Here is an 18549-nt window from a genome sequence, read left to right on the forward strand (position 1 = left end):
ATTAAAATGCAAGTTTTGAAAGACATTGTTACCAGTCTATGCTGATTTGAGTTATACTCTTTCACATTCCTTTAGTGATACCAGTGGTGATAACATGAAACACTTTTGAATGGTAACAGCGATGTCGCTACTGGAACTTCATATTGTGGAACTGCAATATATAAAATCTACCAGTCACAACTAAACAAACACCTTAACAAACACCTCGCCCCTTACCTCACAGGTGAATGACTTTCCATCCTTTGAGCGCTTTCCATGCAGTGCCATCTTATGAGCGGACAGGCTGCTCTGGTACTTGAAACGCAAGTGGCACTGGTCGCACGTAAGTGTGAAAGACCGTCGATCTTTTCTTCGTTTAATGGGTTTAGGAGGTATACTTGTGCATGTCATCACCACTGTACCATCAGGGGCTGCAAGAATGTGATGGCATTAGGTGGCTCTTTACATGTTCCCAACAAGGAAAGAGAAAAACCAGTAAAACAATATAACATGGCTTGTTAAACTTCTAAGAATCACGAGTTCTAAAGACAGCTAAGAAAGGCTGTGAGCACGCTCTCAGCACAGCGCTTTTGGTAATATACTGATTAACAGTAGCCATTTAGATTTAAGCAACAATCGCGATGCATTACAGCAGTGAACAAAAAGATACGATAGCATTTTTCATTTGGGCACTGTCAGCTAATGTGCTCAGAATGATGGTGCTGCATTGTGCCACAACCCTAGCCTAGGGAAACAGACTCTTGAGGACGCACTGTCATCATATCTTATTCACACCACATAGCCTAACCACCATGTACATAATTTGCATATCTGAATGATGCACCACAAGGAAACCGTAACATCAACCATTCATGAAAATATGGGAGTGCTGGCAAGAGAAATTTTAATGATAGGTGATAGGGTAGCCGAACAAGAAGTTTGGCATGCTACTACAGGTTTATTGTATCACAAGAGACCAAAGGACAAGAGAAAAGAAAATAACGGGCACGAATCCACTCATACAAAAGCTCGGAAAGGGGCAGCACGGAGCACAATGAAATGAACAAAGTAGAAAGTGGAGCTTTATATCGCCATCAGTAAGCAAAATGTTATCGATTTCTGTCCTTCTGGGTGCACCAGAGATTATGGTTATTATACAGTTTCCTTGTACAGTCGACAATCATGATGAGACCGACGAAATTGATCAAATTATCCAGCGGGTTGAACTAAACAAGATGCAGAAAAAAACGGCAAAACACACAGCTGATTTCTTTGCCAGTATTCTCCCGGTTCTAACAAGCCCCAAAACAAACATGCACCCACTTTCTATCTGTCCAAAGTAGCAAACTAACCTACATATGACATTAAAGCTTTTAAACAAAGCAAAACTTTAATGCACACGACATTTTTTTTGCAAGGAAAATGGGCAAGGGTTGTGTTGCACAACAGTGGCTGGTTTCCTAAATTCATCACTGCTGCACAATTTTTTACCGTCAGCTTCACTGCAATAGATCCGTATTGTGCGTAAAGCATAAGGACATCGCTATTGTGTCTGATCGCACCGCATAGGCAATCTACGCGCAAATTTTCTTGAAAAAAAAAAGAACAGCATGTTAGAATCAGGTAAATACCATAATCAAACATCGTGAGCTATGATTATTGCTTCAAAGTCTTCCTAGAACAGGCCGAAAATAGGCATTTTCGACAGGGAATGACGTGTGTTCAACACATACACTGTCCCCAAAAGGGATCACTACTGGGGTCACCATAGGGGTCAAGTGCATGCCTGCTGACTGTTCATGTTCGAATTATCCGGCAAAGGCAAATTTTAGAATCTAAATAATGGAAGTTTGCAACCATAGAAATGCATGGGCGCATGACAGAACCTTCAGGCTGTACCGAATAAAGAAAAAATTGAATTAACCGGAGTCAAATTAATGGACGTCCACTGTAACACATTCTTGGAATATGCAAATTATGTATACAGAACAATGGCAATGGCAATAAAGCACAATGGCAGCATGTGTTCAAGCAACTATTCTCCTAGGGTAGCGATCTGACATGATGCAGCCCCAACTTTCTGAGCACATTAGGTCACAGGACCCAAATGAAAAATATATCTTTCTGTTCACTGCAGACTACCTAAATGTACCTATCTTTCTAGAATATATATATATGCAATAGAAGACATGGACACAGCAAATGGACACACACAAAGTTCTTGTGTGCATCACCACAGATCCCCTATTGTATTTGGATGTACTTAAACACTTCCTACCAAGGAGGCTGAACCTCTATGCTCGTCTTGTTTTTCCTTCGTTATCTTTATGCTCTCTGCCAGCCACTTCTCCAGCCATGCAAACCTTCTGCCGCATTTCTACTTTGTATTTCAGTCCTGTGTGTGCAGATCCTGTAGATTGTGTCTTTGTTCAAGCTGTTTTTTCTTTAATATTAGTACGCATAAAAACTAGCCCAAATTACCTGTTTACAAAATTATATTTACACTGCACTCTCTCTTTTTCTTTTCATCTTTCTAATACAGTAGACTTTCATTAATTCGGCTCCGGTTAATTCAAATTTCATTTAATTCAATCCCTACCAAAGGTCTTGCCCAGTGCCCATGCTCACACCGTGCACTCACATTTTCGGTATTTCAATCCTGAACTAGGCCTTCACCAGATAATTCAAACTTGACCAGTCAGCACGCATGCATCTTACCTCTATGGTGACCCCAAAGCGACCCCTTTACTGGCAGCGTCTGTCTCGGCAGAGCTTAGGGGACAGTGAATGCGTTATATCGAGTCAAACCTTGATAACACGAAGTTCAAAAAATCGGCAATTTGCTTCGTTATATGAAAATTTCGTTACATTTAAATTTGACCTGTTATGCAAATACGTACAGTCACCAAGGAATTTTTCTTAGACGGAGGAGGCCGCAATATTTTCTGTATTATTGAGCAATCAGAAAAAGAAAAATTGAGTGAAAAAGAATTCGTTAGGTTCAAATTTAGAGTCGGCGACAAACGATACGGTTTCATGCCATGTCGACGATATCTTCACGTCGGTGGTAAAAAGCAAAACCAGCCAGACTTTCGCATCCACTCCACCGGTAGCGTCGCCCACAGTACAACGATGCTATCATGAAAAGCGCTGGCAGCCAGGAGCGAAGGATTCATATGCTTCTCGCTTTAACGCATCTCGGAAACTTGAGATTACGCAACTTCTAGTACTAAACGGATGGGAAGACACCACACATGATCCTACACCATCTCAGCATGCTCACTCTTTGTACACGCAGCAGATTACCTCTGAAACAGGGCACTCAGCCACACTGACAGCCATGCGCAGCCACAGCTGCACTAGATAAGGAGATGCCGCGTGCCAACCTAGCCCTCCCTTCCTTCTCCCTTGCCCTCAAGTGCGCTTGATCATGTTACTGCGAGCTCTCTTCCCTCTCCCATTTCTACATGCTTGCGCGGGAAGATGGCACTCGTCAAGCCACCATCCATTTCGGCTCGCCCTTGCAAGCTTTCACTCGCACCCACAGCATACAGCAAACCCCTCCTAGCTGATACAGCAAAGGTTCAACATAAAAACACGGATGCGATGCTGCATTTCGTTTTTTTTTTCCCACGTTACAAGCTGCCTGTGACGTTTATTGACGCTCACAGTACCAAAGAGCCTTTGAGATTTGTGGCTGTTAAAGGAAAGCATTGCTGGTATACGTGTTTGGATGCCACCTGTATGTATTGTGGAATTCAACAGCGTGCAGCCGGTGCAGCTACGAGAGTACACTGGAGACCCGTGTCGCAGTAAGTTGTGGTGGGTTGCCGCCCCTGCGGCGAGTGGCAGCGGCAGCGTAAAGGTACATTTATATAGTCCCGAAGTTCTCGGTGCGCGAGTGAGTGTCGCTTACAGCCAGTCACACTACACCGCTTGCGTTGCACCAGCCAAAATACCGTCCCCTTTTAGGCGTGCACCGTCAGCTGCTCTTTGGAGCATGCACAGAACGATCCCCAACCCATGCGCCGCTTTGAACAACTGTCTGCGACCCTCAGCGAAGCGGCGTGGGATCCTTTCTTTATTTGCACAATGCATTGTGGGTTGGCGAAGTCGGCACGACGAACACGCAGATAAAGCAAGTGCCATCTCAACATCGGGCACGTTGGCTTGCGTTGGCCGCGTCCAGCTATGTTGGCTGCGCCAGTGCATTGAACTTGTTGTTCTCGCCAACATGATGTAGCGTGTGCACACGCACGCATTCGCATTAGGGAGTATCGCAACTGTGGGTGAATTTTTTTCTCTAACTTTCATTAGTTCAATTTTGTATAATTCGAATTTCCATAGCATCCTCACGAAATTCGAATCAACAAGCTTTTACTGTACAGCATGCAGGGCACGATAGGATCTTATCACACTTGGACTTTATACAGATCATGATGCTGCTCCATTTCGGAGGTTTCTCTTGGAACACGCAGTGCGTGATTTGAGAGGTGTGTTCGCAAGCAGCCACTTGTAATTCAACCATTTGACCATCTACGTCCACAGAATTTACAATTTATTGTTTTTATTTATTATTTGCAGCGGCAGTGAAATTCCATTACTATATTGAAATTGTTTATATATAAACACACTTTGTTTTATTGAGGTTCTAAATAGATTTTGTTCTATGGACAAAAAGCTATAAAAAGCTAAGTATCTAGTTATATAAAGAATTTCATTATACATGTACTGAAGTTCGTTATATCGAAGTTTAACTGCATAACGAAATTTCGATACAACAAAGTGAATTGCCAGTTTTATTGACTTTGTTGTTATTGAGGGTTAACTGTACTGACAATCGGAGTTGTTTTGGCAAATACCAGCCGTAATTAAAATTACAACGTAAATTCGATAGGTGATCATCCAGGATTGTTGGTATATGCTGGGCCGCTCCAGGCTAGTCTCAAATAAATGTGGCCGTGGTCACCTGTAGCAGCAACTTCCCCACAGTGCAATGGAGGGCAATTCTGGGGTATAGCACATGGTTTTAACCAGCTGTGAACATGATTTCAGGGGCAACTACTGAGCCAAATGCTCTTGCACCTATAATTCTTTTGCATAATCATACAGCCAATGGATAAATTTAATTTCAAAAATCTTGAGACATAATTTATTTAAAATATTTTTGCAACGTAACGAACTCTGAATTGACAGCATTTTGAGGTAAGTTAGGGTAACTATATTCCTTTAGGTATTAAAGCCCACACATTGCGTTGTACCAAAACTGCACATCCCGAAACACACTGAAGCTGCACACTGGGTTATGATAAACACTACAGTGGAGAGCTCTGGACTAATTTTGACCACCTGGTGTGCTTAACATACACCCAAAGGATAGTACGTGAGTGGTTTCGCATTTGACACCCGTCAGAATGCAGCCATGGCAGCAGGGAAATGAGCCCATGACTTTGTGCCCAGCAACACAACACCATATAGTAAGCTTACCCCATGGGTTCCTCGTACCGAACTAAAGTATCCTGCAGCAAAACACTCTTGTATGGTTTATTTCGAATGCTCAACCTTTCTATAGTAGAGTAAGCCAATTAAATTTGAATGCTGAATTTCCTAGAACAATCACTTCAAAAGAGCAAAGCTAAACTGCAGGAAATCAACGAACAAATTGTGCAGGCAAGCAATACACACCTTGTGTGCTGTGTATCTTTTCATGGTTTGCCAAGTGGTAGGTAGTCGCAAACACACGCAGGCAGGCTTTGCAGCGACGATTGCTGGCGCTTGTGTGCGAGTCACTGTGGTGCTTGAGTATGGCTTCGCTCTCAAACAGACGCTTGCAAACGGTGCACTCATGGCCTCGACCCTCCTGCGAACGAAGTCTTATAACTTGAAGACATACAACTTGGTGATGGGTCAGCTCAAGCCAAGAAAGACTTGGCGAGGTTAAAAGTCAAAATTGACAGCCAGTGATCAAGAGGTGCAGGTACAACCCACAATCAGCAAGACACGATCACATGCTCTAGCAGAAACAAAATTTAGAGGAGTGGTCTGCTTGTACAATATTCACAAATTTGTGAAGGCACTATTTTTAATAGTGCTTGTTTTGATGGCACCAAAAACATGTGGATCTCACACACTGTGGGAATCGGTTTAACCAAAGCTTCTATTGGCGTTTGTGAAGAACGTTGTTTCTGTTTAGCGACCATTTGCAAGTAGGGACTGCATGACCAAGTTGGACACATTTTCACTGGGAACCGCCTCACTCAACATAGACTTGTGGCGCTCGATAATGCACATGCCACACATGACGACAAAGGTATGACAACCATCAAACGACTGCAATGGCATGACAACAGTGTCACAACGACTTAATAACAATGATGGAATGAAGACAACAGCAGGATGACAAAGGCATAATGACACTGAAACCACTATAACAAAATGACGATGACAAAAACCAACGATGGCATGACAATGACGATGCAACGACAATAGCATGATGATGACAATGTGATGTTAACTGCATGACGACCATGGAGTGACAATGTTGGAGTAATGACAATGACGGTGTGATGTCCATAGTATCATGACGGTGTGACAATGAGATGACAGAGCTGCAGTGATGACGACGTCCTGAATATAATGGTATGATGACTGTATGATGATGAAAGCATAATGACAATGGAATAAAGAAGTTAGAATGACGACAACAGCATGAAAAAAAAGGCATGACGACAATGTGACGATGAAAGTGGAAGCATTACGAGAAAATGATGACGATGGAATTACCACGATGGCCAATGATGACTCTGAGAACGACGGGCTGATGACGATGAAATGAGAATGACAATATGACGATGATGGTTCAAACATAGTTAGTTAGTTAGTTAATTATTTAAATGTGGTTTAGTGGCGCAAAAGCGGCTAAGGCTATGCTGCGCCGAACACTAGGTGTTTTATAATACTATTTAAGAGGAGAAAGGCTGTGTTAGTCTATATTTTATGTAAAAAGCCAGTGTCGTCTAGGAATTTACGCAGGTCAGGTAATGGGATTATCGAATTATCTCCTAAAATTAAAGCAGGATGTAAAGGTATGCGCATTTGATATAGGTTGTGCAAAAAGTTTCATCTTAGTACTTCAACGTGTGTGCATGTGAGTAATATATGCGTGACTGTTAGTTGTTCTTGGCATTTTTCACATGTTGGCATGCCTTCTTTTGTAAGTAGATAATTGCATGTGAAGTGTGTGTGCCCAATGCGTAGTCGGCATAGAACTACTTCAAAGAAGCGTTCCTGGTGGTTGCACGACTTCCACTCACCAAGTACGGGTTTAGTGAGATATAGCTTGTTTTCTCTACAATGGTCCCATTCGTGTTGCCACTTTGACTTAGTTAAGGCCTTCCTAATGGCACGGATACTATCTTGATATGGAAATGTTATGTTTATTATGCCTTTGTATGCTGCCATCGATGCACATCTATCAGCTGCTTCATTACCCGGTATCCCAACATGACTTGGTACCCAGCAGAAGCGGATTGATCTCCCATATTTGTTAAGCGCGACCATGTTTAGTATGTCTTCTAACAGGGGTTCACACTCAGATTTCAGATTTAGAGCCTTCAGTGTACTTAAGGAATCAGTGTATATGACTGTGTTTTTGTGCTTGCCGCTGATAATCCTTTTAACTACAACCCATACAGCATAAACTTCAGCAGTGAAAACAGAGGCATGTTTTGGTAGACGAATACTTCTTTCCAAATTTTCTGTTACGGCCCCTACACCCACGTGTTCTTTTGTTTTGGAGCCATCCGTGTAGAATTCCATGTGATCTTGATATTTGTCCTGAAGAGCACGGAATTCTTGTATGATGTGTTCGTGTGGAGTGTCTCTTTCTTTAAATGTGTTAATGTCCAGTCGCACAACTGTGTGAAATCGTACCACGGGGCCAACCATTGTGGTTTCTTGGCAACCTGGAGGACTTCGTGGGGAATGTCATAATCTCAACAGTATTGCTCATACCGCAGGACAAGTGGCCTAATCATGTTCAGTTTATTTGTGTAGTGTAAGCATGAGTTGCACTGTGTGACGATGTTGTAGCATATGTGTTGCGGTGATGACTGAATTCTGAGTAGGTAAGAGAATGTGAGTAATGCTCTGCGCTGCTGTAATGAGGGTTCATTACACTCAACATATAAACTTTGAATAGGTGACGTTCTGTAGGTACCACTTGCCAGTCGCAATCCATGGTTATGTACTGGATCAAGTAGTTGGATGTAGGACTGCCTGGCTGAGCCGTAAACCACGGAGCCATAGTCTAAAAGGCTACGCACAAGAGACCGGTAAATACGTAAAAGACAGGTTCGGTCGGAACCCCAGTGCTTATGAGATAAAACTTTTAGGATATTAAATGCTTTATTTGCCTTAATCTTTAGTGTTTTAATGTGGGCTAGGAAGTTTAGTTTTTTATCAAAGATTACTCCCAAGAATTTATATTCTTGTTTTACCGGCAGTGCGACACTACTCAATTTTAGAACCGGGTCTAAGTACAATCCTCGTTTTTGCAAGAATAGCACTGTAACAGTTTTTTGAGTAGAGAAGCGGAAGCCATTTTTCTCAGCCCACTCCATTAGTTTATTAATTGTTATCTGAAGCTGCCTTTCACATATTAGTAAGTTTGAGGCACGGCACGCTATTTGCAGATCATAGACGCATATGGAGTGCATAACAGAGGGGAGAATGACTTTGTTAACAGAGTTCATTTTTACTGTAAAGAGTGTTGTGCTTAGTATGCATCCTTGTGGCACACCATTTTCCTTAATGAATACAGATGACATCACCGTTCCTAAACGCACCTGGAATGTTCAGTCCGACACGAATCGGCCAGGCATTTCAGCATTCTACCTCGGATTCCTAAATCTGCTAAGTCCCTTTTAAGATACCAAACCTCCATGTTGTGTCGTACACCTTTTCAAGATCAAAGAAAACTGTGAGACAACATTGCTTGTGTAGAAAGGCCGCACGTATCTCGTCTTCTAGCCGAACTAGGTGGTCTATTGTGGAGCAACCTTTCTTGTATCCACACTGATGGTTATCTAGCAGGTTCTCCGTTTCAAGAACGTATGTCAATACATGTTGATGATGGCTTCATAGGACTTTGCAAGACAACTTGTGAGTGCTATGGGTCTATAACTGGTTGCTGTTGTGGGAGGTTTTCCAGCTTTCAAGAAAGGAATTATGATGGCTTTCTTCCACTCTTTGGGAATTTTTCCCGTTTCCCAGATTATGTTGAAGAAATGAAGCAAGGTCTCAAGTGCTTTAGGGGATAGGTGAGCTAGCATTGCATAGTGTACCCTGTCCGGACTGGCTGCTGTTTTTTTGCCACTAGTAAGTACATGTACTCTGTTGATTTCTGGAAGTGTCAAAGCGGCATTATACAGTCTTTCTAAACTTCCTGTGGTCGGAAGCTTTAGTTTTTCTGCTAATTGCTTATGTTTTAGAAATGCAGCATAGTAGTTTTCCGAGCTTGATATATCATGGAAATGTTGCCCTAATATGTCTGCTTGTTCTTCTATACTTGTTTGTGTGCCTGGAGGTGACAGTATGGGGATAGTGTAAGAAGTGTAATTGCCTCTAAACTTGCGAAGCTGATCCCACATTCGTTTGGATGTTATTAAGCTATTTATAGACGAGACATAATTTTTCCAGGACTGTCTTTTGGCTTGTCTGCGTGTGTACCTGGCTTTCACTTTTGCTTTTTTGAAAGAGAGTAGATTATCTTGCGTTGGGTATCGCCGAAAGATACCCCATGCTTTGTTTTGTAGTTTTTTTGTTTGCGTACATTTTTTCGTCCACCAGGGTTTTAGGTTTTTTCTTAGGAAGCCAGACGATTGTGGGATTGTTTCTGCTGCTGCAGCAAGTATACAGGCGGTGATCTTATCATTCATTTCATCTATGGTTAGCTCATCTGATATGTTATCCAGAGTGGCCTTTTCAGTAAAGAGAGGTCAGTCTGCTGGATGGAGTTTCCAACGGGGTGGCCTCAGTGGGATGGTAGGAAAAGGAGATGTCCTTTTAATGATAGCAGGCATATGGTCACTACCATAGGGGTTCTCAATGACATTCCACTGAAAATCGCCAAAAAGAGATGGAGAGCACAGTGCCAGATCTAAGCAACTCATAGCTCCTGTGCTTGGGGAATAGTAAGTTGCCGCACCGGTGTTTAAAAGGCATATGTCATTTGTTAGGATAAAATCTTCAAGCATTCGACCCCTGTTGTCAGTAGATTTACTACCCCATAACGTGTTATGTGAATTAAAATCACCGCCTATTAAAAATGGTTGAGGTAGCTGGTTTAAAATTAACTCTAGATCTCTTACGGTAAAATGTGAATGCGGCGGAATGTATACTGAACAAATGGTGATGGTTTTGTGAGCTAAAACGGTGACAGCAACTGCTTCTATGTAAGTGTTAATGGGAACTTCTCTGGCTGCTATGCCACCTGGCAGAACAATGGCTACACCACCTGACAGCCAGTTCACTTGAGTACAGTCACGCCGTACAACAGTGAAACCTTTTAAATTGTTTTTGTGTTTTTTGCCTAGGTTTGTTTCCTGTAAGCACAGGGCCACAGGAGAGAAGCTTATTAACATGTCTTTAATGTCACCTAAGTTGTGTAAAAGCCCTCTACAATTCCAATGGATAATAAAAGCCACCTTAAAATTGAAAGATAGGAAATGGCACCACGGAAAAATTAAGAGGTGAGGTGTTAGGTGACATGGATATAAAAAGGCTAATACAAATGAGCGATAACCTTTAGGCTATCGCTTTCTTATTTTGAGTGGTTATTGGGATTTTGTCCCTATTACGGCACTCGAGCGAGCGCTTGTCCTTCGGTGTCAATGGCACCAGGGTTTTTGTGTCGACCTCCATCGCTCTCTCTGAGGCGCTGGAGGACCGAGAGTTTGGCACCGAGACACATGTCTCGGGCTTTGGGGTTCGTTTGATCTTAGAGCCCTGCGGGACTGATGTCTGCAGGGCCTGCGAAGATGATGGAGCAGCACTGGCTGCTTCCACCACAGGGGCAGGAGGCGTCACTACGGGACCACTGTGCGTGGGCTCGCAGGACTCGTTCAAACATGGTGGCATGGTGACGATCATATGCCAACACAGTGACATCAACAGAGTGAAGATGCCATAAGGATGTTAAAGATATGACAACGAAGGAATGATCACAAAGGCATGATGGCACGATAACAACAGGGTGCTGGAGCTCACGTCCGTGCTTATGTGCGCCACTTCCCATCTAAGGCCGCCTCGATTCACACTATATAGCAGAATTTTGGTGATACAGTCACACCTGATACAAATTTCAGGATGATACAAATTTTTCAAAAATCTCGGCTCAAGTTTATTGGCTTACAACATGCTAGTTTCGAATTTGCTAACTGCTTTTTGCGCCGTGGCAGATGATACAAACAATTGAGATGCCACCCAATCCCCATCATGCTGGTAGCGCCCGACACTGGCTATTGTCAAGCTGGCAGAGCAGCCGCACTGATGTGCTGGTCTCATTCCTGTTGCCAGGGCAACCTATGTCACTCGGCTTTGACTTCACCCCGGCGTGTCCTCCGCTCTCTCTCCCTCCCTCAAAAAACCTTCTGCATTTTCAGTGTCATGCAACTTGGCAGTCGTTTTCAAACGCCTTGCTATATTATCAGGCTCCAACAATCAGAAGCGACCCAGTCTTGCTACGTCAGCAAGATTGGCTGCATGCGCTTCCACGGGTAGCCTTATCTCTGTATTCCACGCCTTCCATTGTCTTCGGCGCCCAATGACAATTCAAAACTTTACCTTTGCACCCATGAGATCCCACAATACAAAGTAGCTTTGCCGCCGCAAAGAAAAGCAAACAGATTCCTTTATCTTGTACAAATAATGTCCTTATCACCCATCAGGCAGCAGCAGCGACACAGCAACAAAGAAACTCAAGATAAACAGGCAGATCTTGAAATGCTGGCTTCAGAACATGCAAATTGCATAGCTTGCTGCTGCCTAAATGTGTGCAAAACAAATGTGCCAGTGATTCCAATTCGCATCAACCAATAAGAATGCCCCTTGCACACTGCATGACTGCTGTAATGAATCGTGGCATTAGTTTTCCTGTTTCGCACTAGTTCTTGTTTTTATTTCTGCGTGGAGAAATACAGTGCTGCAGCTATCTAAATCTCTAATCTCTTGTCTTTATGGCAATACCAAGGTAGCGACGCTGCATCAACAAAAAGTTGCTTTTGCACAACGAACAGTGCGTTAGCATCTCCCGAAGCCCGCTTTTTCTAGAAGATTTCGCAGACAAGACACTATATTATGGGGTTTTACGTGCCAAAACCACTTTCTGATTATGAGGCACGCCGTAGTGGAGGACTCCGGAAGTTTAGACCACCTGGGGATCTTTAACGTGCACCTAAATCTAAGTACACGGGTGTTTTTTGCATTTCGCCCCCATCGAAATGCGGCCGCCGTGGCCAGGATTCGATCCCGCGACCTCGTGCTCAGCAGCCCAACACCATAGCCACTGAGCAACCACGGCGGGTGCAGACAAGACACTAAAAAAGTGCAATATTCTTGAATTCTATCCTGTATTTATTCCAAAGATTTTGCCATGAGATCAAGAAAGGTCTTAGGATTGCAGAAAAAAATTAAGAAATCTGAAATTTTGAGCAAGTTGGCCATTTCACGCCCATGTAACCCCTTAATTTCCCAATTTTTTGTATGTTTTTGGGTTATACAAATTTCCCGCCATCCAGAGAGACTCATATCATCGAGATTCTACTGCATCCAGTGTTTGCACTGTTATCTGGTACCGGCCAATCGCGCAAGACTGCAGCCAGCAGGTATGGCAACAGTACAACGACGCCTACTTCATGACGATGGCAAAGGAATGATGAAGCTAGAATGACAACCATGCAATGACAACTATGGAATGATGACAACAGTGTCACGACAAAGGCATGACAATACTGGGATGATGAAACCAGAATCATTATGACAGAATGACAATGCAGGATTGACCACAAGTAGGAGTAGTAAAGATAGGAGTGCTGTCTTTTGTGTGAGCTATTCGGCAAGACAGCAGCAGCAGCAGCCGGACAGTCAAAGGAAGAGGCAAAGAAAGCATCGTTTTAAAAATGTGGTTCCTGGAATACCTAGGGTATGAATGCTTTGGCAATTCTTACAAAATAACCATAGTGTGTAAAAATCTCAATTTGACCTCAAGTGTCACAGTTGCAGGGAAGGGGCACTGGAAGAGTTTCATGGCAAATGCGCTGGGGAGGGGTTAGATAAGAACGCAGATTGCAGGGGTCACATGCCCATAAATGAGCTGCTTGGTTGAATATCTGTGGTAGCTGTCATCGAAAATCTGGGAGGAGGGCCATTCTCACATTTCTGATAATAGTCTTGCTGTTTGTTTCGCTCAATGTCACATATTTCCTACAGAATATTAAAATTCCTACAGGAACCAGGAACCAGGAAACCAGGAAAGGATAAGAAATAATAACGATTATTGGAGTCTACAGGGAGAAAGAAAGACCAATGCAAGAGGTGAATGCTCCAAATTACAGTATTCAGCTGCAGGAAAGCTTTGGTTGCTGCCAGTCACCAGAGACTAGGCAGATGAGCAGTTAGCTTCTGCAAAATTTTCAGCTATTCAATAAAACTGCCATTTAAACAGCCCATAACTTTTTCCCCTCAATTTAGGCAAAGCAATTTTTTATTTGGCCAGTATCGCCATGTTTGCATTCCTTTAAATCGATGTGCAATGCCGTAGCCCCTTCAACAGACACTTAGCTGTTCATCAACAAACAACATCCTATGTTCATCTGATGACAGCTGTTGCCTTGTTTCGTCAGTGATACTCATGCTGTGCCAGACAGGATTCCTCTCAGTTGTTTCTTACTCACAAAGTGCTCAGTTTAACCGAACAATTAGCTGTGAACAATGCTACATATGCCGTATTTATTCGAATCTAGGCCAATAGTTTTTTTCAGATAATCATATTCCAAACTCTAGGGTCGGCTTAGATCCGAGGATTTTTAAAAATGCGCCAGTTTTTCATTGAAGCTGCTAAATATGGTGCATAGCTAGCACCATATTCAGTACTGTATCGCAGCCGCTACTAGCCGTGCCAGTAGCCAACCGTACACAAGCGAGGTCGCCATTTTGACCTGTGTCGTGTCGGCCGTGTCGGTGTGCGCTGTGGTGTTATCGGATGGCACCAAGCAGGAGATGCCACTACAGTGCCGTGTTCAAGCGAAAAGTTGCGACAGCCGCAGAAGCATCGTCGAACCTTCAAGCCGGCAAAGACCACATGCTAACAGCAACAGGCCGCATCAAACGTGCATCGCTATCGCAGCTGGCGGGCTGGGTAGCTGCAGCGTGGGATGACATCCCAGGTACTTTGATCGTGCACACCTTTAAGAAGTGCAGCATATCTAATGCGCTTGACGGTACCAAAGATAGTGCACCGTTTAAAGGTGACAGTGACAAGGAACACAGCGACTACGACGCTGAATGAGCTCTGCACATTCAGATTCAATAAATGCTGTTTGCATTTTGTGAACGCTGTCCTCGCTTTTTTTTTGTTCGGTTTACATTCGAGGTAATATATATAGATTTTTGTTGGCTTCGGACTTTAGGGGGTCGGCTTAGAATTGCGGTCGGCCTAGATTCAAGTAAATACGGTATCAATTAATTGATAAAGGGAAGATCAGACATCCACCCATTCGTAGCAAGTGCTACAAAGGAAACCCATACGGGTTCCTCGAAAGAAAAGCCTCAGAGTTGAAGAAAAATTCTTCGTCCTTGTCCGGGACCAAGTAATGTAACTAAGCCTTTTTCCTTTTTACCAAATAGACTTCTCACAGCTTTTCTATTTCACTCTGTTTAAAAATGAGAAAATATTTGATATTCAATTCAATTAGAAAATTTTACAGGTTGAACATCCTCACAAAAAAGATTAAGCAGAAGCCACAGGATGGTGATTGTCAGAGTAAAGAGTTTGCTTGTCGGTAGACCAACTAGCTCAAGCAACCACCCTAGAGCCACTGAGATAAGCTTTCGGGACACTTATTGGTTAGCTCTATTGGTTAATGATATGAGGTACATGGGTGCGGTCATGTACCTGGACATGTCAGAATGCACTTGACAAGCAGTCTTCAGCCACGCCATGCGACAAAACTAGAAGACCCACAGATGTGCTCATTTTGCCTGCACATAAGGTTATAACAACAGACAGGCCAGCATTTCGTGAAGTTACCAGTGCTACAAAGTGATTTTCTAGATCCTGCATTCATGTGCCAGAAATCCAGCACAGCATATCATGTTTGACGGAGGAACAATGTCTGTGGTGTCCGTGGAATGCCAGTTCTGCATTCCCTTTTTGCCAGGACAGTGTGCATGTGCACGTGTGTGTGTACAAATGCCACGAGTGCAGTTGGAATGTCCACATAATTGCTACTGTGATAAAAAAAAATAAGCATACCTGGTGCATGCTGAGGTGCACTCCGAACAACTTGGGGCAAACAAAGCCACGAGGACAGTGGGGACACTGCTGGCGGCCAACAGAGCTGTGCCTCAATCTCTGGTGGCGTGTAAGCTCAGCCACTTGAGCAAATCGGCTTGGGCATTGCGGACACTGGAGCATTTCTCCATGCTTGCGGCGCATGTGACCCACCATACTGCGCCGATTGAAGGTCACGTAGTCGCACTGAGCGCAGTGTTTTTTCAGCGGCTCCAGTGATGCCTGCCAATGAAGAGAAAGCAGAAAGAAAAGCTCAAAACAAGCATCACGCATTAGGCACCAAAATTGCCATTCCAAGTCCAATGCTTTAGGCAATGGACATGTTCTGCAGCGCAAACCCACAGAGCCCAAAAGGAGAGCACAACTATACAGTACACTCAAACCTCGTTATAACCAAGTGGCTCGTCATGGTCAAGCAGTATATGGCACAATACATAGTGCCCGCCCGACTCCCGACATGCGCAAAAATATCCAGGTCATTTGCCACATTGCAACAGTGTTGGCAGCTCCACCATAAATGCACAGGCGTGGGAAAGTGAAAAACCAGCATGGAGCAGGGAAGAGCGGTGAAGATGGCACTACATTTAAACATTGAGAGGCTTTCAGTGAACGTCCCTGTTTTTCCCTCTCTTTTTCCTTCTTTCTCTGTAGGGCAAATATAACATGCATGGCGTCATAACTTTCATAGTACATTTCAAACTCAAGTGCATGACCAAAATTAGGTCTGAATAAGCTTTCCATGCTGCTGGTATTGCAACAGGCAAATTAACATTTTTCTCCCTTTAAGTTAGTTTTCATGTAGTGCCTGATTATTTGAATGTCTGTTCAAGCCCCATCGTTTAAAAGAGAAGAAAAGAACGAAAAAATGTATCAGGGGTGCACCATATGAATGAAACTTACTTAAAAGAAAAAGGATCATCAGTTCGAGAAGTTCAAAAACAGTGTCAGGTCAAAATGCAGGACACACTACCCAATATACCAAAATTTGGCACCAAGCACTTTTCCAAAGGTGCAAAAGTTTGTCTCCCACTATTTTTCTTTTTTTAGTCAGTATTAACTTTATGAAAGCTGCATTGCACAAGAAAGAATGATAATCACTTGATACACTTGGCAAAATGAGCAAGACGCCCGAGAAAAGAACATCAACCATTCATTATTTTTTACAGTCGGCTGGCATTCTGGTGGCAATTTCAGGATAAACAGTTTCCATGAGATATGGCAGCAGCAAAAAGGCAAATACAGTGAAGTCCAAGTGGTTTACCTTAACATGAAACACATAATTAATGTGGTGCCATCGTGGCTGCTCGCTGTTATCAATATTATATTGTTTTAACTGTTGTTATAACTGCATCAGAACTGTACAAACTGACTTGGAGCACTGACAACCACAGCATAGAAACCATAAATTTCATGAATGCGCAAGGATAATAGCAAACTAAGACTTCTCACCTTCTCTTCTTCTGATAGCTCATCTAAAAAATAAAAAGCAAGAAATCATGTCAATTCAAGTTGATTACCACAGTTCCGCAGATCTGTTGATACTACACAAAACATCACAGTACAACTGATCTGGTGATACCACACAAACACACTGGAGGAAAGATTTGCAAAGAGAAGCATGGCAGCAGAGCAAGATTTCTTTATTCAAAACATCTGTTTTAAATCACAGAGAATTTTAGCCACCTGCCATGAAAGTGAGCTTCTCGAAAAGCAAGCAAAAGTGTGATGTTTCAAAATCAAGGACTTTAATATCTGCCAAATTCTTTAATCTTGTACTGGCTAACAAACAAGACTTCAGTTTACTGAAATCTCCAGCACACAAGATAAACTAGAACTCAGGTCATTATGAGTCCCAATGTGTGTGTATATTAACACAACAAGCATATTTATGATCCACAGTTTCTTTCTTACAGCATGCTCTGTTAGCATTATGCTGAAGGACTCAAGTGGCAGCAAACAAGAAATGATGCAACTCACTTATATGTGACAATGCCATGTGATAACGAAGTGTGAGCAGGTTCTTGTAGCGCCTAAAACAGAGCTTGCAAGAGTTCACCAGACGCGAGCTGTAGTGAGTGTACAGCACATGCCGACGGCACGCAAGGGCATTCTTGAAGGTCTTTGGGCAGTCTGGGCACTTGCGCGACTTTGGGTTATGCTTTTCGTTTCTGTAGAAGAATGAGAGAGATCAAGCTTTTAAATGGGCTCGGAAACTTTTTGAACGTAGTACAAGGGCGAATCAAAAAGTCTTCGCCCCTGTCTTTTTTTTTTTTTTTTAGCCAACTGGTATGGTTGTAAATGAGAAGTCAACATATCCATTCCCAGCAGTGGACCTTTCTTGGGCTGGCTTAGCCTTATCTGCCGGTAGCTCTGGGACAGAGCTGCTGTCAGTTGTTGAAGATGGCGGTTGTGATCCACACGTACACGGCGTTGAGCGTTGAGGTACGATTCGCTTTCTATGGAGCGAGGGATGAACACCCATCGAAAGCCACAGGGAAATGCAGCCCACGTATGGGGAAAGGTGTCTCACTTTGAGAAGTGTGAGGTGGTGGTGTTGTGCATCTTCAAAGGCAGTGAGGACTTGCATGACAATGAGCATTCGTGGAGGCCACATGCCATGAATTCTACCACATGACATCTCAAATTTAGTGCTGCAATGGCACGAATGTCGGAACCAGTGTGAGGACTATGTGCAACAATAGTGCAAGATACGTAGAATAGTAGTATGTATATTTGTAACTACCTGTATGTACCTTACTTTGGCTAATAAAAAATAGGGGCAGAGACCTTCTAATTCACCCTCGTAAGAAAACATTGCCGATCTGTTGGTTGCTGTGAACATGTGAGCCAAATATTACTGCAGTGCGTGTAGTAGGAAGTTTACAATCTCATGTTTAAAAGAGCGAAAAATCACTTGCTCTCGCTTCTGCAATACCGTCATCCAGCGTTCTCGAAATCAGCTGGCCCATCAACACTACTGGCTGATTTCGTGATCGCTT

General features: G+C 43.1%; 1 protein-coding gene across 2 annotated transcripts in view; it reads right to left on the reverse strand.

The window, feature by feature from the left end:
* Positions 1-18549, reverse strand: part of LOC126536888 (uncharacterized) — a 47406-nt gene that overhangs the window by 3886 nt on the left and 24971 nt on the right. For both annotated transcript variants that reach the window (XM_055073574.1, XM_050183930.3), the window contains exons 15-19: positions 17528-17718; positions 17000-17022; positions 15512-15772; positions 5665-5839; positions 217-410 (exon numbers count right to left, since the gene is read on the reverse strand). In XM_055073574.1, coding sequence (XP_054929549.1) covers positions 217-410; positions 5665-5839; positions 15512-15772; positions 17000-17022; positions 17528-17718 — 844 coding nt within the window. The remainder of the gene's footprint in view (positions 1-216; positions 411-5664; positions 5840-15511; positions 15773-16999; positions 17023-17527; positions 17719-18549) is intronic.

The sequence above is a fragment of the Dermacentor andersoni genome, chromosome 4 (genome assembly GCF_023375885.2).
Source record: "Dermacentor andersoni chromosome 4, qqDerAnde1_hic_scaffold, whole genome shotgun sequence".
Classification (NCBI taxonomy): Eukaryota; Metazoa; Arthropoda; class Arachnida; order Ixodida; family Ixodidae; genus Dermacentor; species Dermacentor andersoni.